At 46.2% G+C, this 22,468-nt stretch overlaps 1 protein-coding gene across 2 annotated transcripts in view; it reads left to right on the forward strand.

The window, feature by feature from the left end:
* Window positions 1-2,422: 2,422 nt before the first annotated feature.
* Window positions 2,423-22,468, forward strand: part of AXL (AXL receptor tyrosine kinase) — an 81,212-nt gene continuing 61,166 nt past the window's right edge. For both annotated transcript variants that reach the window (XM_083626963.1, XM_083626962.1), the window contains exon 1: window positions 2,423-3,312. In XM_083626963.1, coding sequence (XP_083483089.1) covers window positions 3,240-3,312 — 73 coding nt within the window. In that variant the 5' untranslated portion in view covers window positions 2,423-3,239. The remainder of the gene's footprint in view (window positions 3,313-22,468) is intronic.

The raw sequence follows: 22,468 nt of genomic DNA on the forward strand, positions 1-22,468 counted from the left end.
TCAGGGAAGACGTACTCAGAGCAAGAACTCCTACAGAGACACAGCAGATGCATCCCTCTGAGGGCAGATAGTCTTAGCCAGGATAGTTCTGTTGGTTAGGGTGTGGTGCTCATCATGCCAAGGTTGCAGGTTTGATCCCTGTAAGAAGTGGGTCCTAAGACCCTTAATCTCGCTCCTTAAAATGCAACCTAGGCTCTGTGGTTTAGACCACAGCATCCTGAAGCACAAGGGATGTGGGTGGCGCTGTGGGTCAAACCACAGAGCCTAGGACTTGCTGATCAGAAGGTCGGCGGTTCGAATCCCCGCGACGGGGTGAGCTCCCGTTGCTCGGTCCCTGCTCCTGCCAACTTAGCAGTTCGAAAGCACGTCAAAGTGCAAGCAGATAAATAGGTACCGCTCCGGCGGGAAGGTAAACGCCGTTTCCGTGCACTGTTCTGGTTCGCCAGGAGCGGCTTAGTCATGCTGGCCACATGACCTGGAAGCTGTACGCCGGCTCCTTCGGCCAATAAAGCGAGATGAGCGCTGCAACCCCAGAGTCGTCCACAACAGGACCTAATGGTCAGGGGTCCCTTTACCTTTTTATCCTGAAGCACAGGTTCCCTCCCTTGCCTCCCCATTGGCTGGGTACTACAAGGTTTACAGCCTATCACGACTGCCTAATTACCCTACTAACATTCCCCTTATTTGGTCTACGTTCCTATGCTGTTACTTGCTAAGCCAAGCAAAAATACGACATCTTGACCACACGTTCTAAACACCCCCAGTTATGAACAGTGGGTCCACCTAGACGGCAGGTGTCTGTCTTGCTGTTATAACCACATCCTGTCCACGTGCTCCAGACTTCTCTAGTTATCAGGTGTGAATCGATCTGAACTGTAAACATCTGCCTGACTTGTTGCATTTGTGGTTTATGTGAGAAAGCAACATCCTCATTCTTCGCAATCTCCGAATGGGACAGCTGCGTTGCAGGGGGTTGGACTAGATGACCCTCGGGGTCCCCTTCCAACGCCACAATTCTATGATTCTATCCACTCTGTGGAAAGTGCCGCAGGTGTTGGAGTAAGGTCTTTAGTTTTCATTGAGGCCCATGCATAACTTAGCTGTCCAAAAGCACAGCACACCAGCCTTTAAGGTGCCCCAGGAAAAAGGGTAAAAAAATATTGGGAAATGATATTGGGGGGGGGAATGTTTTAAAGTACCTTTAAAAAACAAACAAACAAACAAACAACCAGAGTTCTTTTAGTTGGGAATAATTCAGAGGGAAATTCCCAGGTGTCAAAAAAGACTATTTATGTATGCTGCTACTGTGGCCCGCGTTTTGTTAGCCCAAAAATGGAAAACGAGTGAGGTCCCAACCAAAGAAGAATGGCAACTTAAACTGATGGAATACGCGCAGCTTGCAGATTTAAGATATAGAATAAGAGAACATGAAGAATGTATGTTTAAAGAAGACTGGAAAATGTTTACTGAATATATGGGGGGGGGAATTGTGTTTATTTAAAAACGCTGGTAGCATTATGATAAATTCAAAAGTATAAATAAGTTTTGATGGATGTAGCAATGGATTACTGAATGGTTGTAAAATATGCAGGGGTGTACGCGTGTGGCGCTGTGGGTTAAAGCATAGAGCCTAGGACTTGCCGATCAGAAGGTCGTGGTTCGAATCCCCACGAGGGGGTGAGCTCCCGTTGCTCAGTCCCTGCTCCTACCAACCTAGCAGTTCCAAAGCACGTCAAAGTGCAAGTAGATAAATAGGTACCGCTCTGGCGGGAAGGTAAACGGCATTTCCGTGCGCTGCTCTGGTTCACCAGAAGCGGCTTAGTCATGCTGGCCACATGACCCGGAAGCTGTATGCCGGCTCCCTCAGCCAGTAAAGCGAGATGAGCGCCGCAACCCCAGAGTTGGCCACGACTGGACCTAATGGTCAGGGGTCCCTTTACCCTTTACCTTACGGTATGTAAAATGAACCACGGAAAGAGGAGAAGGGAAGTCATTGATTTAAGGTTGTTGAAATGAATGTTTTGAAATGTAATTTAGCAAATTTTATAAAAATTATACATATGTATAGTTTTCATTGAGACCCATGCATACGTTAGCTGTCCAAAAGTACAGCACATCAGCCTTTAAGGTGCCCCAGGATTCTTCCTCCCCCCTTAACCATTAGGAACAACAACTATGCTTCTGGGATGAGTTCTCACAAGTTTGGAAAACTTACGCTGCAGTCAAGCCTTGGGATGGCTTTGTCTAGGGTCAGCACTGTCCAGTTCCACCTTGCCAATCTCTGTGCAGACTGCACCCATATTTTCTCGCTTCCTCTTTATTTATTTTTAAATTTTTGGAATGTGGGTGCTTGTAACTTTAAGAAAAGTCTTTTTCTCTCCCTCCCTCCCTCTCTCTCTCTTTTCTGTTCCTCTCCTCCCATTAACCCTGCTTGGGCTGGAAGGAATGTTCGCACACCCTTCCCTATTTCTCTCTTGCCCCCTCCTTCCCTTTCAACTTGCTAATCTCTCAAGCCTCTCTTCTTCTCCCAAACAATTTTTCAGCAGTGTGTAGGAGTGGGTGAGTCAGGAACAGAGCAAAAGAGAGAAAAAAAGGGGAAGGGACTTTCCCCCCCCTCTTCCACTGCCTTAGCTTTTCTCTGTTATATATTTTTTTTGGAGAAGTCAGCTTTTTTGGAAAGCGGGAAGCACTTTGGAGAAGTTAACCGGGCAAGTTTTGTTATGATAGCCTTTGCTATAGATGTAGGCATCATCAGTTTTGCTTAGAAGCCAGGGCAGAAAGAGCTTGGCAAAGCATGGAAAGGGGGGGAAATCAGGTGCAAGTTTTGAAAAGCTGCTGAGACGCAAGAGAGTAGGAAATCAGCGCTCGGAGTGGCAAGTGAAGCCAAACTTAAGCTGGAAATTCGAAGGAAAGAACATTTTGTTGGCACTCTCTTATTTTTGTGATACGGACAAATGTTTCGAGCTGGGAAATTATTCTGAATTTCCACAAGGAGTTTTTTTTTTAAATAGAAAAGTTTGGATCCAGTCGTTCTCCTGGGTACTGACTTCACCGAAGATTTCGTCACTTGTTTTTGGGATTCGGCTCCAGCGACAACCTTCTCCTTCGTCTCTTTTGAAACTTCTCAGTGAACTTGGGAGATATTTGAGAGATATTTCCTGGGCTCCTCTGCCTCTGCCAATGAGCCCCTAGAGTGTTTTGGGGAGCTGGGATTTGTTGGGGGACTTCAGTTTTGGAAAATGGGTCAACTTGGCCGATCTTTCCTCTCCTGCCTGCTGGCTTTGTGGATGAGCATCGGCAACGCGCAGGAAGGTAAGTGAATGTTTGTGTGTTTCAGGGTGAAACTAGCTACACAACATGGGCATCTGGTCAGGGGCGGGCGGCAGATCTAGGGTACCAAGAGTGATGTGATGGGTAAATTGTTGGGTGTGGACCAGGGAGAGACTGGTCCGAATGCCCACTGGGCAGCGATGCTGACTGAGAGCCAAGTGGCCATAAATCAGCCTCGACTTACACCACAGGGTTGTTGTCAGGGTGAAATAAGGCTGAATCCCTCTATAGCAGCGGTTCTCAACCTGTGGGTCCCCAGATGTTGTTGGACTACAACTCCCATCATCCCTGAGCTCTGGCCTTGCTAGCTAGGGGTGATGGGAGTTGTAGTTCAACAACATCTGGGGACCCACAGGTTGAGAAAGACTGCTCTATAGACACGATGCTCACGAAATGTTTCTTGGGCCAAGTGGCTACCTCTCAACTTGACCTGGACTCTCCTTCCTCGGAGGTCCTTAAACAGAGGTTGGATGGCCATCTGTCATGGATGCTTCAATTGAGATTCTTGCATTGCAGGGGGTTGGACTAGATGACCCACGGGGTCCCCTCCAACACTACGATTTTACGATTCCTAGGTTGGTTGTGAGCATCAAACGCTATATCCGCGCGGTGCAACCACCTGAAATCATGGGAGGAAAGACAAGATGATAAATATTTACTATTAAGCCGGTTTGTGTAAATGAGAAGCTGTGGAGAAGCCCCCCCCCCCAATTTCCCTCACAACAGCCCTGTGAGGTAAATTGGGCTCAGGGCCACCCTTGTGGGCGTTTGTGGCCAACTGAGAACAGGATTTGAGCCCGCTGTCTCCGCAACACCCGGCTGCCCCTCAGAACAGAGAGAGACAGAGGCACAATGGGATTTCTTCAAAACAGGCGGTCTCCCTTTCATCCCCGAGTCTGGTGACTGTGTGGGCTGGTGATTCAGTCATCCATCCTGCGCCAGCTTTCTGAAGGGCCTCAGCCTCCAGGAATGTCTCCCTTCTCCAGGTGTCCCCAGCTGGGCCACATCAGTCACCGCTTCTCCATCTCGGCCTCCCTGGAGTCGCCTCTTGAGTTTAGAGAGGGAAATCTGATTCTTTTTGGACTCTGGGAAGAGTAACGCAAGCAAAAACAGCAATTATAACTAGAGCTGGGGTAGAACTTTGATGTTGTCAGGTGGGTCCCTCGAGAAGGCCTCTCTGACCGTGTGGATGGATCCATGGTTTTAGGGTCAGCACGAAGCTCCAGCCCCGACCCCACAAATCGCTTGCGGTTATTCCACTGATTTTCATATTCCAGAGCGGTAGTTGTCTTACTCTCTCTTGTGGCAAAAACAACAGAGAGCCCCGTGGCACCCACAAATTTATGATGGCATAAGCTTTCGCGGACTATAGTTTGCTTCATCGGTTGCAACTCAGAATAACGCTCCGTGCGTCTCGTGAAGTGGACTGTGGTTTATCGGAACTTGTGCTACCCTAAATTTGTCAGGCTTTAAGGTGCTTCAAAGACTTCTTGCTATATATGTTGGTAGCATTTGCAGAGTGCGTAAGCAAAATTAAAAGGTCTCTGCCCCAAGGGATCTTCAAGTTACATTTTGACCAGGTTTGTTGAGGGGGGGGGGAGGAATGGGCAATAAGAAACGAAATGAGCAAACACAGATCCCTATACCTAGAATGAATTTCCATTGGGAATGAGAATGGAATGTTTAATCTAAAGACTTCATGGGAAAAGGTAACATTCTGATGAAGGATTTGAAGGGAAATCATGAGTAGTGAAACTGCTTAGGTATTCGGAGAGGCTGTATTGAAAGTGGCTCGGCAGCTAGACTGGTGACTGGGAACGGCAGCCGGTACATTTTTGAGCACAATTCAAAGTGTTCGTGCTGACTTTTGAAGCCCTAAACGGCCCCAAAGGCCCAGTATACCTGAAGGAGTGTCTCCACCCCCATCATCCAGCCCGGACACTGAGGTCCAGCACTGAGGGCCTTCTGGTGGTTCCCTCACCGCGAGAAATTAAGTTACAGGGAACCAAGCAGAGGGCCACCCAGTGGCACCCACTCTTCCATCAGATGTCAAGGAGATAAATGACATTATGGCTTTTAGAAGACATATGAAGGCAGCCCTGTACAGGGAGGTTTTTTAATGCCTGAGGGGTTTTTTAATGTTAGTACAGTGGTACCTCAGGTTAAGTACTTAATTCGTTCTGGAGGTCCCTTCTTAACCTGAAACTGTTCTTAACCTGAAGCATCACTTTAGCTAATGGGGCCTCTTGCTGCTGCTACGCCGCCGGAGCACGATTTCTGTTCTCATCCTGAAACAAAGTTCTTAACCCGAAGTACTATTTCTGGCTTAGCGGAATCTGTAACCTGAAGCGTATGTAACCTGAGGTACCACTGTATTTTGATGGAAGTTGCCCAAAGTGGCTGGGGCAACCCAATCAGATGGGTGATAATATATTGAGAGAATATGCTCAAGATCTCTTAATGCAGACAGACAGTTGGATCAGTCCAAGGGGGCCCAGTCTAGTCCAGCATCCTGTTCTTGCAGTGGCCAATGAGAACCCCAAAAAGCAGGGCCTGAACACAACACCACTCTCCCAATTTGTGATTCCCTGCATTCTGCCTCTGACATAGCCTTTGTGGTTTCTATCAGTTGGTTGCACCTGTAACCCACGTTCCTTTTTAAGAGAGGGTTGTCAACGGGCTTAAAGGGGATTTCCTTCCCCTCACTGGATGATGCATATTTTCCAATTTATGTCTGAGATTGGGATTCATACCAGAAAGAATACTCATGACTCGCCTTATTACTCAGAACCAAATGGGCGTGGTCTTGTTTTCTCCGTTAAAGGAGTATTAGATTCCGAATGGTGAAATGGAAGTGTCAATCTGGAGGGGTCAAGACTGCTGTCGTTGCACCCCACTTCTCTGCAAAGCAGCTGTATAAAACAAACCACCTAGAATCTCTTGTCGGGCAAAACAACACAACGATTTGCTACACAGGGTGGGCTGCCTGCACCCTTTCTCTGTCGCCACCCATGTCTTTGTACTCCCTGCTGAATAAAATCTGGGGAAACTACACCTTCTTGGGCTATATAAATAATTGCTAGCGTAGTTTATGCTCTTCACTCCACCCATGAGACTTTGCAGAAAGAGCGGGAGGAATTTCACCGTTCTAGTTTTGTACCTTAGGTTGGTCAAAGCGGAACGAATTGGTGCCTTTGAGTTCGTGCCTCTGGGAGGAGGGTGCAAAACTGGATCACCTGAAATATTTGCTGGGAAATGGGTGCGTTTGGCAGAACATATCAGGTTCCAGGAGAATGAGGAGCCAAGTCGCTTTCATTGTGTTTAGCCAAAGGGTATAGCGAGATGAAACTGTTGGCCGGCCTCACCCAGAAGTGACAGGGGTTGTGATTAACTGAAACGTACCCTGCCCGACTTTGGACCAAGGAGCCACCTGTACAATTAACGGCCAACATTTCGCCTGTTTTCCTCTACCGCTGTCTCAGAAAGCACCGCTCTGTGGGTGGTATAGAAATCTCGGCAGGTTAATCTCCCATCATATTTAAGTTCTTTCAAACAATATAGCAGGCAGCGCCATTGTTCTAGAAAAAGAGGTTGCTGGAACTCACAATGAACACACCTACTCGTTCTCTTATAATGGCAGGAACTGAGTTCCTGTGAGCTCTGGCTGAAAAAAAGCCCTGGCCTATGTGTTGCTGTTATTTTTTACCTATGTCATTTTAAACTGCGATATTAATGCTGTATTCTTAGTTTTAGATTTTGATTTATGTGGAAATTGTTTCCCATTTGGTTGTGTATTTTTTTGATGTGGTTTATTAATTGTTAATGACTTTTGTAATTTTGTAAATCTTGTTATGCTGTACGCCGCCTTGGGCATTGTTTTTTTAACTGTGGAAAGGAGGCATACAAATAAAAAATGATGATGATGGTGATGATGATGTTAGCACAAAGGGTAGGGTGAAAATGTCCCTGTGTGGTAGTCCATCATTCAAAGGGTGCTGAAGCTGATAGCTTTTTTCACCACAGTACTTCAGCAGCTTGGCTGATGCCACAGATTCTGAATCATTTGATGATAGTCTTGGTTTCCCCCAAAGAATTCTGGGAGCTGTAGCTTGCAAAGGGTGCTGAGAGTTGTTCGGGAAACTGCCATTCCCCTCCCAGAGCTACAAGTTGTCTGGGATGAATATGTATGGGGTGAATATGGCCCTGGTCTTCTTTACCCAGGTTTGTGGAGGGGATGGATTTGAAACTTTAAAAGTTCCCAGAAATACTGGGGGCAAACCTTCCTGAACTTCTTGCCCTCTCAGTGTTCTGGATTACAAACCCCTGACCATTGGCCGCAGGAGTAGCAGTCTACCAAATTCAAAGTGTTGGTGCTGACCTTTAAAGCCCTAAACGGCCTCGGTCCAGTATACCTGAAGGAGCGTCTCCACCTCCATCGTTCTGCCCGGACACTGAGGTCCAGCTCCGAGGGCCTTCTGGCGGTTCCCTCACTGTGAGAAGCAAAGTTACAGGGAACCAGGCAGAGGGCCTTCTCGGTAGTGGCACCCGCCCTGTGGAACGCCCTCCCACCAGATGTCAAAGAGAAAAATAACTACCAAACTTTTAGAAGACATCTGAAGGCAGCCTTGTTTAGGGAAGCTTTTAATGTTTAATAGGTTATTGTATTTTAGTGTTTTGTTGGAAGCCGCCCAGAGTGGCTGGGGAAACCCAGCCAGATGGGCGGGGTATAAATAATAAATTATTATTATTATTATACCAGCAATTGAAGGGGGGCAACCAGGTTGGGTAAGGCTGAGCATGACAAACGTGCAGCTGCAATCAAATCTGGATCCGTGTCCACATCTGTCAGCCAGCTTGCGAACGTTAAGCTTAAAAACTAGCTCCTTTGGGGACGAGGAATGTGTCGGCATCACAGAGGAGTGCCAGGCTCTCCGTAAGCCATAGCGTTTCAGAAATAGATTTTGAGGAGGCGCCAAAATGCTCTGGAAATCGGAAACAATTGTGTGTCAGATTTGCTGCAACCCAGTCAAGTGGGGCAGTGATTGCAAAGGCCTGCCTCTTTCCTCCTACGTGGGGAGGACACCTGAGTTTACCCCAGCCACTCCCCTTATGCACATTCCTTTGGTGGAATGAAATCTTGTAGGCTGGAAGCTTAATGTGCAGGGCAAGGGAAGGGAAGACAACTGGCTATATCATACATAGCCTGCAATAGCTGCATTTGTACTAGCTTAAAGGTAAAGGGACCCCTGACCGTTAGGTCCAGTCGCGGACGACTCTGGGGTTGCGGCGCTCATCTTGCTTTACTGGCCGAGGGAGCCTGCGTACAGCTTCCGGGTCATGTGGCCGGCATGACTAAGCCGCTTCTGGCGAACCAGAGCAGCGCACGGAAACACCATTTACCTTCCCGCTGGAGTGGTACCTATTTATCTACTTGCACTTTGACGTGCTTTCGAACTGCTAGGTTGGCAGGAGCAGGGACCGAGCAACAGGAGCTTACCCCGTCACAGGGATTCGAACTGCTGACCTTCTGATCGACAAGCCCTAGGCTCTGTGGTTTAGACCACAGCGCCACCCGCGTCCCATCTAGCTTAGGTAAAGGTAAAGGGACCGCTGACCATTAGGTCCAGTTGTGACCGACTCTGGGGTTGCGGCGCTCATCTCGCTTTACTGGCTGAGGGAGCCGGCGTACAGCTTCCGGGTCATGTGGCCAGCATGACTAAGCCGCTTCTGGCGAACCAGAGCAGCACACGGAAATGCCGTTTACCTTCCCACCGGAGCGGTACCTATTTATCTACTTGCACTTCGACGTGCTTTTGAACTGCTAGGTTGGCAGGAGCAGGGACCGAGCAACGGGAGCTCACCCCGTCGCGGGGATTTGAACCGCCGACCTTCTGATCGGCAAGTCCTAGGCTCTGTGGTTTAGACCACAGTGCCACCTGCATCCCATGTAGCTTAGATGGCTTTAAAAAAAACCCCACCATGATTAGATGTTCAAGGAGGAATACCAGCAGCAATTAGCCATGAGATCTCAGTGGAACCTCCATGATCACAAGCAGGCTATCTCTGAACAGCAGGAGCTGGGAGCCAGCAGCAAAGGGAGGCTGAGACTTTCATGTTTTGCCTACCAAGTTGCCAGGAGCAACATTCTGGCAGAAATGCAGGGCTAGCTGGCTTTAGGAGTGATGTGGCAGGGCCAGTTGCATGCCTGCAATATAACAGGCCCAACCTGTGGTCTGGTTTGGGAGGAGTTACACGGTGCTGCCCTCATAGAAGAGGGAAAGAAAGCCACATATCTGAGTTTACTAATCCCAGATGCATCCACGGAGGCTAATACAGGCTGCTGAGAACAAAGCAGTGGTTCCTTTGCACATGCCCAGAGACACTTTGCTGTTCACTGTGGCCTTATATGTTCAAGGACTGAGAAGGATTAGTCCCTGGGAAAGAGGTTTTATCTCCCTCCTTAGGCTGCCACCTTTTTCTGGATAAAGCCGCTGTCCTTTAACTATTTGGCTGCCTGTTCATTGAAATATATGTGAGCCTCATTTTGGGTTTAGGGTTGCCAACTAACCTGGACAAAACTAGGAGCCTGTAGACCGAGCTGTTGTTGAAGGCGCAGGAGCCAGGCTTGCAAAGGGACTTTGGCAACCCTATCCATGATAGAGGCCAGTGGAGTTGGGGAAGATTTGAGCCAACTGGGAGGATCTGCCTCTGCTCCGCTCTCCCAATTAACTTCCATCTCCAGGGGCTGTCCTGTGACATCATCAGGGCCCCACCCCTAGGTCTCAGGTTTGGGGCTTGAAATCTCAGGATCTGGGCTGCTCTTGACCTGGCAAGCCTAGCTATGACTGTTAGCGCTGCCTGATGGGAGTTGTAGTCCAAAACCTCCAGTGGGTACCACTGGGGCAATCTTTGGGGATGGGAACCGGATTTTTGGGGGGCGGGACAGGGGCTGCTGCTGGTGTCGGAGGGAGCAGTGATAGAGCAAGCCCGCCTCTCCACAACCACAACAGAGGTTTCAGTTCTCGCTGCCGTACTTGGCTCAAAAGGGAGGCGAATGGTCTCCAGCCCAGGCGTCGTGTGCCAACTTTTTCTCCCTGGGGCTGGGAGAGGCGGGCTTGTTTACATCATTCGCTCAGTGAGGTCATAGAGTTGAAAGGGCCATGCAGTCCACCCTTGTGTGGCTCTACTAGAGCTCTCTTCCCTGCTCCTGCAAGTCAGAGCAGGGCCTTTTAGTTCTGTGGAACAGCTTCCCTGTTGAAATGCGGCAGGCAGCCACAATTTCCACTTTCCGGAAACAATTGCAGCCGTTCCTGTTTGGACAAGCTTTTCCAGCTAAATGAAAAGGTCTCTGCCTAAGCTGTTTATTTTGTATTATTAAAAAACCTATACAGTGGTACCTCAGGTTACATACGCTTCAGGTTACAGACTCTGCTAACCCAGAAATAGTGCTTCAGGTTAAGAACTTTGCTTCAGGATGAGAACAGAAATCGTGTGGCAGCAGCAGGAGGCCCCATTAGCTAAAGTGGTACCTCAGGTTAAGAACAGTTTCAGGTTAAGAACGGACCTCCAGAACGATTGAAGTTCTTAACCCGAGGTACCACTGTATTTTCTTTCTCGTACACTTTTGAAACCGTTTTCAGTCGCTCCTATTGTATGCACATGAGACTCATCGGAAAGACAATTCATGAATTAAATAATAAGATTAACATTAATAATAATAATAATAATAATAATAATAATAATAATATCAACATTAATAATCAGTGCTTTTTTTCTCGGGGGACGCAGTGGTACGCATTCCCTGGCCTAAACATTTTGTGAATCTAAGTTTGGCCTCATTGAGGGGCAGTATTTCAATAAGAGTAGGAAAATGAGATTACCCCTAAACATTTTTTTTAGAAAAAAAGCACTAATGTTGTTGATGATGATATGCTTCGTCCAAATGCCTCCAGTAAGGGCTGTCAGATGCCAACCCCAGTATAGTGCCACTGACACAGTTGGCGCTTTTGAGAATAATCTGAAAAGACAGGTCCCTGCCCCAACATGCTTACAATCAATCTTGGAAAAAAGAAAGAAAACATGGGTGTAGCCAGAATTTCACTGCATGCTTCTCTGTTGGACCAGGAGCCAATTTGGGTCTCTTGGCATTGAAGAAGATTCCCCTCCTCCCTTCCCCATCCTTTCTAGAGAAAGCAGCGTGAGGCTCAAGAGTGAGGCCTGGGTTTCTTCCAAGTACGCAACTTTTGTTTCTCAGGCCCTGGAATGTGTCCCTCATTCCTCAAGGGTTAACTGCGGCTGCAGGGCAGGATATTCTCAGACTGGATTTATGCGCCGGCCGCTCCACCTCCTCTGTTCCACACACATTATGCATCATCTAGTGGCGTATATTTTATGTCCCATGTGCCGCTCTCGCTCTGTGACCTCGAAGTGCCACAGAGATTCTACAGCCTTGCTTTGCAGCCGAGGGAGATTGGCCCTCCTGAAATTAGAATATGTTCTCGCTTGGTTAGTGTGGAAGATTGACCAAATCAGTTTATAGAGGAACATTTTATCCAGGGCTTTTTTTCAGGGGGGATGCAGGGGTACGCATACCCCTAAACATTTTGTGAATCTAAGTTCGGCATCACTGAGTGGGCAGTATTTCAATATGAGTAGGAAAATGAGAGTACTCCTAAATATTTTTTTTAGGGGAAAAAGCACTGGCTTATAGTGGTCCGTGGACGACATTTGGGAATCCCTGCTCTATTGTGCTGTCTCACATTTACCAGAGTTTACGTCTGATACTCTTGTCTTCATCCCTGGAATTGGGGTGTGTGATGCTGTTTTTTGTGGGGGGGTTGTTTACATGGCTGGAGGAAGGGTCAAGCAGACCCCCCCTCCCCTCTTCTCCACTGACCATTTCATCATCCCAGTTTGGCATCCACCAGCAAAACAGGCTTGGGGGTGTTGCAGGAATTTATGTATAGGTTTTTTGGGGGGTTGCCCCTCCAGCAGATATCATGCACATGCAGCCCACTACCAAAATCAGCACAATCGCTTTTGTGACTTTTGTGATTTGTCCCCACAAAATACTTCATCACAGTTTCTTCCCATCTATTCAAAGGGCCACTGCTGCACAATACCAAATGTAACAATTCACTGATAAATGTACTGGCTTACTGGGAAAACTTCAGAAATTCATACAGACATGTGAGCTCAGCTGCTCAGCCGCCCCTCTGCCTGAGTGATAATTCCTGGCATCCTGATACCTGAGTGCCAGACAGGTAGCCATTCCAGAAATAACAAAGCCAGTTGAAGACAAAAGGGTGTGATTAACTTGGATGGGAAACAGGGAAATGTTAATATCTCTTTTGCTTCACTTGATGGGTGTTTGGTGGAGGGCAAGGGGAACCATGGGGCAGGGTCCAGGATGCTCAGATTACTGCCACCAGACCTCCCCTTTCATGATGTAACCATGATGTATTAGTGATGTAGTTTGGGGGGGTGTAACATGGGGATTAGCAGCTAATAAAAGTTTGGGTTCTCTTTTGTTCCGGGTTTCCATCTTGTTCCACCTTGTGGCAGGTGGGAGTCCTGTCGCGACAGTCTTCACTAAAAACCAAGCCTACTGGCTGCTGTTTTGCTCTGGTATTCCTGGCTGGTGTCCTTGTTTTTTGGCCAAGGGGGCCCTCAGATTTCTCCTTTAACAGGGGAAAACCTGTTTTTGCCATGGCAACAATCGGTTTAGGCCTTGCTGAAGCAAATGCCTCTTTGCCTAATCTGACACTGCAAAAATTGGGTTGGGGTGGCCCCATGTATTCCTACCTCGCAAGTGTCCCAGAAAAACAACAACCCCAGAACATCCCGGTTTGTCCTGCAAGAGCACAACAACCATTTGCGGCGCTGTGATCTCACACAATTTTATTTTGGGGCACCGTGAAAGCACGTTTTTTGGGGGGTTCAGTGATCTCACATGGGGAGCATGCTTGGGAAAACGTGCATCCTGGTTTTGGGACTCAGAGGATATATATATATGCCGGTATCCTCAGAGGGGGGCGTGGGTGGCGCTGTGGGTTAAACCACAGAGCCTAGGACTTGCCGATCAGAAGGTCAGCGGTTCAAATCCTTGCAACGGGGTGAGCTCCCGCTGCTCGGTCCCTGCTCCTGCCAACCTAGCAGTTCGAAAGCACGTCAAAGTGCAAGTAGATAAATAGGTACCGCTCCGGCGGGAAGGTAAACGCGTTTCTGTGCACTGCTCTGGTTGCCCAGAAGCGGCTTAGTCATGCTGGCCACATGACCCAGAAACTGTATGCCGGCTCCCTCGGCCAATAAAGCGAGATGAGTGCTGCAACCCCAGAGTCGGCCACGACTGGACCTAATGGCCTGGGGTCCCTTTATCCTCAGTGGAATGGGGGGTGAAATGGAATAGAAACAAGAAATTAAAGATGGCGTCCTTCTGCCCAGAAACTCCAAAGGGCTCTTGACCCGGAGATTGCAACCCCTTAAACTGTCGTTGAAATGGCGGGTAGAGTGATTTCCCCTCCTTTCACTTCCCAGCCAGTGAGGGAAAAGGAGGCGGTGAATCTGGAATTGGATGAGGGAGTCCCGTCCCACCCCCCGCTCCCTGCCATTCAAGGCTCCCACAGTGTTGGTTGTTGCTTCACGATAGAGAAAAATAAAAGAGATTTTCCTGGCATCGACAGGATTGCTGCCCCATAAATCTGTTTATTTGCACCATTCCTCTCGGTGCATAGTATTGGTTCAGTTCGGCTGCATGTGGGTGGTTTAGCTCTCTCCGCGCCAGTTTAATCAAACTGTGGGCAGAGTGAATCCGTTTTATTCCGGCAAACTTTTGATGTTTTTTGTGTGCTTGGTTTCAACCGCTGACCCTTAGCCAATGTGCTTTATTGTTGCTGTGTCTCTGAAATCGCCATTTGAAATGCTGCACGCTGCACTGGGCGGGTTTTTTTGCGCTAGAAGGGTGGGGTAGAAATGTTTTAATTAAAAAAAAACACACGTATTTCTGCCAACAAGAAACATATCTGATTTACTTTATGGGTTTGGGGGGATAACCAAGAAAAATATAACCACAACAAATATATAACTGGGGTGGTCCTAGGCAAGAGAAGGGTACGTTTTCTACAACTTTAATATTTATGGAGGGGATTTCAACAGGTGCTGCTTGTCAGGCAAGTTATAGCACACCTCCTGAAATCCCCTACACAAATATTAAAGGTGTAGGAGCTCTACTCTTCCCCCGCCCTTTCCTTTTTTTCCATGCAGCTGCCCTAGTATATCCAGGAGATTTGAAAGTAATCAGGGAGCTTAAATCTGTTCTGTTGAATTGACTGGAGATTTGAGGAAAGAAGCTTCACCTGTTGAATTTCTGCCGCTATGGCAGAAGTCCAACAGGTGAAGCTTTACTGTCAAAAGCTAATAAGGGGTTTTAGCAGACTGCTACTAAGACCAGAAGAACCCCCCACCCCCACCCTCTGGGCCTTTAAGCTTGCAGAGCTTTTGCTGCTCTACCCTGGCCCACACTAGGGCTTGGGTGGGTATTTTTTAATGGTCCGGGGAATTATAAGAACCGTCATTAAGCGGGTGGGGCTGGTGCAGCTGCTATCCCTTGGCAGCTGGTGACGGAGAGGCGAGGAGAGTCATCGTCCGCAGCCGGCCTGGCCAGCCAGATCTGAACGTCACCGTTCCCTCCCGCTGCCCCAAATTGGCACGTTACAGAAGACAAGATTTGCAAAAAGGAAAAAAGAAGGAGGAAAGTGATGCTAAAGAGTTGCCAACTTTTAAAACTAGCTGCTTCTGCTCCTTGAAGCAGTCAGATGATCTGCCACAGACGATAGCAGGTGGCAAATTGATAAGAGTTTTAAAATATTAAGCGAGATATGTATGTGTGTTAGTTAATCAATCAATCAATCAATCAATCTTTGTCTCCAGGCTTAACAACCTTTCTTGTTGATTCCTGCAACCCAGACTCATGCTACTGGCGGGAGGAGGGAAGATGGCGACGGAGATAGCAGCACAGTCAGGTTCGCCTGCTTTCAATTAAGATTTTAAGTAGTTTTTTATTCTTCCTGGACTCTAATTTTATAGTTTTAATGATTTATTGGCTGCCTTATCACCTCACCACTGCCTCTGTTTTTCTTAGTTAACGTTTTATGCCTTGTTATCTTGATGTCCGGAGGGTTTGCTCCCCGCGCTGCTACGCTCCTCAAGTTTGACCGACAATAAGGAAAACGGGCGACGGCTGATCTATTGCCAACTTCGTGTTATGCCCTGAACTACAAGCTATCAAATTATTACAAACTATAAACAGCTATCCCAAATCTTGCCTCAACTTGGATCTTAGCCTATAGCTGGGTGGAGCTCCCGACTTCCTAAGAGACATAGTTTTTGAAATAGGAAGAATAACCCTGATTGGTAACAAAGATTTACAAATGGTACTTACTAGAAAGAAATGTAGGGACCTGGGGATAGTGACAAGCCCATTGTTCCAGGAGTGTTATGAGAAACAGAGTAAAATCACGCAATACTTTCTACATACAAGGGACAATGAGAATGGAAATGGAAATGGGCAAAAGATGGCTGAGATGGTTGAGTCGAAGCAGGATGAGGCTCTTCTTTTTCCCTCTGCTGCTCAAGATCACTCAACCTCCTCTAGAGGAATACAGGACACGGAGAATAACAACCAAAATAGAAACACAATGAGCCTGGCCCACGAAATAGTCTTGGCTGAGATATTATCTTCAGAACTACAGGAAGAATCCCGAAACTCCCAGAAATCCCAGACTTCATCTATGGGCTCCCAGACGGAAAACAATGACTGCTATCCTCAGGACTGGCTGCTCTCTATAAATCTGGATCTGGCAGCTATGAAAAAATACTTAACAATAACAAATGGGCTGCTCCTGACATTAGTGGAAAATTATCCCCTTCAAGCTAAAGGCTCAGAATTTCATGGTGCCGATCTACCAACCACCCTTCAAGAGCCAGAATATACAAAGCAACCAGCAACCAGCAAGTGCACACAAGGATCAGCAGCGGAAAATCATTTACACCAAGGAAAGGACATAGGGTTGTATGTACCTGTCCCTAAAACTGAATTTCCTATCGAAGTAAATCAAAAGAGGCGAGGCATCAGTAAGAGATCCCATAAGAAGAAAGCTGAAACTAAAAAGAAAAGTAAGAACATAAAAATTGCAAGGAAATCTGTTATAAATCGACGTGCATGTAAAGTATGCTGGAAAAGACTATATAAGCTGATCCCAACAAAATCAAAAACAAACTCTAACAAACCTGCTATACATGGTAGCAGAGAGAACAACAGTGTGGATTCAGGAAAAAAGATCCAGCTGAAGTCTTTGAAAGAAACATCATCGCTGCCTAACAAAACAAGTGAGGAAACGGAATCACAACCCGGGTGCTCTATGCTGAAACCCCAAGGATCCATAAATATTAAAGAAGACTCACCCCATACCATTGATCATGGCAGATCTCAAGTTGAGCCAGTATGGAAACTGATGTTGGCAGATAGGAAGTTAGCATTTCTTAACTACCCGAAGCCAAAGGGCTTCCTTACACAGGAAGAACGCTCGGTGCATTTTGTGAATACTTTAGATGACATGCTGCCAGGGAAAATAAAATTAAAGGACATTACCTCAGTAGATTTCATATTCTACAATGGATACTCTCTGCGAGTGATTGCCTCCTTCAAAGATCAAAACTTGGCTAAATATATATATAGATCAAGACATTTGCTGTTAAAGAAAAGGATAACGGTAACAAGATTCTTTGAAAACAGCACATGTTTGAAATTGTTTCCCGATGAGTTTACGACAGCTGAGGTAAGATTTTCTTGTAAACCAAAGGTGGAGAGAGGACACTCAAAAGACAAACTGGAACATACTGAGCAAGGGTCCTTGAAACTAAGACAGGAGATGAGACTGCCTAATGAGGGGACGGATAACTTCTATCCAGAAGAAAAGGCATTAATAAATCAGTTTGGATTGTTGCCTTTCCCTGCCCAATCTGAGATCTTGAGAAGATTGGAGACCCTTAGAAATAAGCTAACAGAGATGAATGCTCCGGAAAAAGTAAGAGAGAAAGAACCGGCAACGGACCAATTAAAAAAAGAGAACCTCTCTGAAAAAGCCAAGACAGACCCCATGAAAGATTACTCTTATAATACCTCTGCATCTGCAGAGATAAACCTGTTAACAACAGATCTAACACAGTGCGCAAGGGACAAACTACCATCTAAGAAGGAAACCATCCCTATGGCAACCATGAAAGACTACCTTTATAATACCTCTGCAGTTGCAGAGATAAACCTGACAGCAACAGATCTAACACAGTGCGTAAGGGACAGCAACAATCTACCATCTAAGAAGGAAACCATCCCTATGACAATCACAACGCGCTCTTGGACCAGCATGAGATACCTGGATGAGGATGAACTTGGTACCAGTCAAATAGAACACCTCAAGGTAGATTCGCCAAAAAAAGGAGTACTGATCACTAATGTTAGCACGCTGCACCCTTCAATTGATTCCATTGAGTACCTGGGCGACAATACATCTATGGACATTGCCAAAATGAATGAAATCCAATTAACAGATAAAAAGATAGGCCCAAAAAATCTTTTAAAGGCAAATTGACTAAGATCAATGTTTGGCAAGACAGCGTGCAACCTTGCCTTGCTAACTTGGAATATTGCAGGTTGGCAAAAGAGGGTTTCTGACCAATCCTTTGCTAAATACATCCAGAGACATGACATTGTGTTCCTCCAGGAGACCTGGAGCACAAGTGAAGTGGAGCTAAATGGTTTTTCTGCGTTCTCCCTCCCAGGTCTTTTAAGTACTAGAGGGGGGCGAGTTAAAGGTGGGTTAGTTACCCTAATTTCAACAAGGCTAAGGGCCATATTTAAAGAACTAGACCCACTAGACCATCTGGCCACAGCTGTGCATGTACAGTGGAGAACCCACAGCTTGTTGCTGATTAACGTATACCTACCCCCACAAAGAGAGAAAAGATTGATAAGAAACACTTGGGCTCAGTTAGAACAGTATCTTGACAAACTATCAAATCAATTTCCTGATGCCTCTGTAGTGGTGGCAGGCGACCTAAATGCCAGAACTGGACAATCTGATGAGGCTTTGTATGCCCATTTCCACGAAACAGTCCCCATTATAGAGGAAACCCACCCAATACCAGCTAGAGTCTCAAAGGATAAAGGCTGCAATTATGCCGGCTTATGCCTACTACACTTGGTCAACAACTTGGACTTGGTTATACTAAATGGCCGTACAGAGGGGGAGAAGGTTGGAGAATTCACATTTATATCTAACAATGGCGCCTCCACAATTGACTATATAATCGTGTCGTATGATTTTCAAAACAAAGTTCTGGAATGTAAAGTGGAGGAGCGCTTAGACAGTGACCATCTGCCATTAAGTGCTCTCGTAGCTGCGGGAAAGGATTTATCCTGCGCTGAGAAAATCGAGCATTCGAGCCCTACAGCTCTGGAGCTCAGATATTCGCGTATCAGATGGACAGATGAACTGCATAAGGAAATTTCAAGTAGGCTATGCTCAAAGGAATTCCTCACTAAGAGAGAAAACCTTATAACTTCCTCTAGACATGAACTAAAGATAAATTTATTTCAGGAGTTAATTTCACTCCTTCAAGATTCCCTGAAGGAAAAAAGGAACAGGCCAAGTAGGCAATCTTCAACATATAAAAACTCCAAACCCTGGTTTGATCAAGAATGTCAGGACATGAAGCTAAACTTACTGAAAAAATACAAGAATTATAGATCTGCCAATTTACCCCAACTCCCCACGGGCTGGTTTGAAGATAAACGAAACTATAAAATTCTGATCAAAAACAAAAAACTCCTGGCACAGAAAAGAGAATGGAAATGCCTAATAGATGCATCCAGAGAGAGAGATTCAGCCACCTTCTGGAGACTGGTAGCAAATGGAGTGCGATCTACTTCCTCAGAAGTGGAGTATACAATACCTGCAGGGACTTGGGAGGCATTTTTTCAATCTTTATATTCAGCTCTGCCTTTGACACAGCCGCTAATACAGTGTGCGGCAGGTGATGAGTGGCCTCCGGTGTCGGTTGCGGAGATTAGGAGGCTTATTCAGGCACTCAAACATAGAAAAGCCCCGGGAGCAGATAATATCTCTCCTGAGCTTCTCAAAGCCAATATTGACTGGTGGGCCCCAGTCCTTGCCACCCTTTTCACCAGCATAGATCAAACAGCAATAATACCAGAGGACTGGGGACTGGCAATCATCGTTCCCATATTCAAGAAAGGCTGTAAACTTGATCCAGCCAATTACAGACCAATCAGTCTCTTAAGCATCATTAGCAAACTTTATGCAACTCACTTACGTGAAAAGTTTGCGGACTGGCTGGAACAGGAGCACATCCTAAAGGAAGCCCAGGCTGGTTTCAGGGCACATAGATCAACTCTAGACCAAGGACTGGTAATGCAACATCTAGTGGAGAAATACACCTCAAAGAAAGGAGGCTCTCTCTATGTAGCCTTTATAGATTTCAAATCAGCTTTCGATTCGATACCCCGGCATAGACTTTGGGAAAAATTAAATGCCACAAACATCGATAGACGTCTTTTGCTTCTTATCCGTAGACTACATGAAAATACTCGGATCCGTGTTAGATGCGACCGTTATGGGAACCTATCAAAGGAAATCCAAAGTTTCCATGGTGTCAAGCAAGGCTGTGTCCTTGCCCCTATTCTATTCAACTTCTATATAAACTCCTTAGTCGGAAAGATGGAGGAAGCAAGTACTCACACCCCAAACCTAAACAATATACCAATCCCAGTCCTTTTGTACGCAGATGATGCGGCACTTATTTCCTTCTCTTGTGTGGGTCTAAGAAAACTTTTACGAGCTCTTACAGAGTATTGCGAAGCTGAACACCTAATAATAAATTACACTAAATCAAAAATTATGGTGTTCCCCAAGAGAAAACTCCGACATAAATGGAAAATCAATAACCAACCTATTGAGCAAGTAACATCTTTTAGATATCTTGGAATAATTTTTGATGAGAAGGGATCTTGGTGCCATCAGATTAAGAATTCCATTGCAAATGCGCAAAGATCTTTTAGAGCTATCATAAGATTCTTTTACAGAAAAGGAGGTCAATATGTTCCTGCCGCCTCCCAGGTCTTTGTTGCAAAAATACTTCCACAACTGATGTATGGCACCCAGATATTTAACTGCCAAAAACTTAAGTCCCTGGAATCTGTACAAACTAAATTTTACCGCTCCCTACTAGGGTTACCTACCTGTGTCTCCAACACTGCCATTAGGCTGGAGGTAGGTCAACTCCCTATTAATGCCAGGATATGGATCCTGAAGATTCACTTCTGGCTAAAACTCATATTTTTCCCAGTGGGAGTGGCTCCATTGACTTTATTAGACCCGTTTCAGTCTAAATGGAGATTGTCGCTTTATGAAAAATTGAAGGGCCTGGGGCTTTCCCTACAAGAACTTATAGCCGCAGGTTTTGAAAAGGCTAAAATGATGGTGAGCCAGCGAATAGGAGATGTAGAGCTTCAGGACCATATGAGCAAGATAGATAAATACCCAGCTATCCAAGATTATGGGAAAGGGTTTAATTTAACCCCATATTTGCTGGATCTACAAATCGCAAAATATAGGCGGGCGTTTACCCTTACCAGATTTGATGTACTGCCATCTGCCTTACTAAAGGGCAGATACGAGGGCACACCCTATGCCGAACGAGTTTGCCCATGTGGTCTGAAGGAGGTGGAAACGGCTTCACATGTGTTGTTACACTGCGACCTCTACGGGGATATCAGGTCACTGTTTATCTCTCCTATCGTTCAGAAATTTCCAGGTCGATCTGAATCTCAGCGGCTGAAAATCCTACTAGGAGATAAAAACCCAGAAGTAACACTGAAAGTGGCCAAGTTTTCTGCGGCCGCGATCAAGCGGAGGGCATTAGTTGTAAAAAAGTAAAAGATCTGACCCTTGGACAAGCCCCCCCCCTTTTTTTTTTTTTTTTGTGTGTGGGTGTGAGTGCATATGTGTATTGTTTTTATGTATAATTTTACAACTTTTAATTGACACCATCATTCCCTCGTAAACTACTGTTGTCTTTATGTTTTTTCCTTCTGGTCTATGACCGTAATAAACTTATTCATTCATTCATGCTACTGGCAGTAGAGCTGGCTTGAGTTCTCATTTTTTTCCTGGTCAGTGGCCATCCCTTTAAATAATATTCATAGCCTAATTTGACCCAGAGCTCGGACCCCACTGAACCGTTCTGTGATGCCAAAGCACAGCCATTGGAATATACAGTGGTACCTCGGGTTAAGTACTTAATTCGTTCCAGAGGTCCGTTCATAACCTGAAACTGTTCTTAACCTGAAGCACCACTTTAGCTAATGGGGCCTCCTTCTGCCGCCGCGCCACCGGAGCACGATTTCTGTTCTTATCCTGAAGCAAAGTTCTTAACCTGAAGCACTATTTCTGGATTAGCGGAGTCTGTAACCTGAAGCGTATGTAACCTGAAGCGTATGTAACCCGAGGTACCACTGTATTGTAATAAGAGAGTGAGGCATCTTGTGGGTCTCTGAGCATGCGCAGTGCATTTTTCCCTTTACGCAACCGGACTCCTGGAGTGTGACGATGAGAGCCATGCTTTTCAAGTCGGAAGTTTTTCATTCTCAGGCCTGTTTCAGTCCGAACGCCCTTCCCTTGTAGCAGGACTCAATTTTATTTATGTAAAATTGCAGACCCTCCCAGGATTTGTGGGTGGGCAGAGAACGGCAAGGTTAAACGAGCTTAAAACCTGTTTTCAGTGAATAGAGGTTCTGGATATGGGCTAATACCTGGGAATTGGAAAAGGGGACAATCATCATCATCATCATCATCATCACAGAGTCATAGAATTGAAGAATTGGAAGGGACCCTACGGATCATCTAGCCCACCCCTTCTAAGGCAGCTGTTCCATACAGGGTTCGAACCTGCAACTTTGGCGTTATACCAGCACCACTCTGTATCCAATATTATTCTTACTTTAATTATTTACTTGCCCTTCACCACATGGTCCCGGGGCAATTTTAAAACATTCAGAAGA

Source organism: Podarcis filfolensis, assembly GCF_964270895.1.
Source record: "Podarcis filfolensis genome assembly, chromosome: 8".
Classification (NCBI taxonomy): Eukaryota; Metazoa; Chordata; class Lepidosauria; order Squamata; family Lacertidae; genus Podarcis; species Podarcis filfolensis.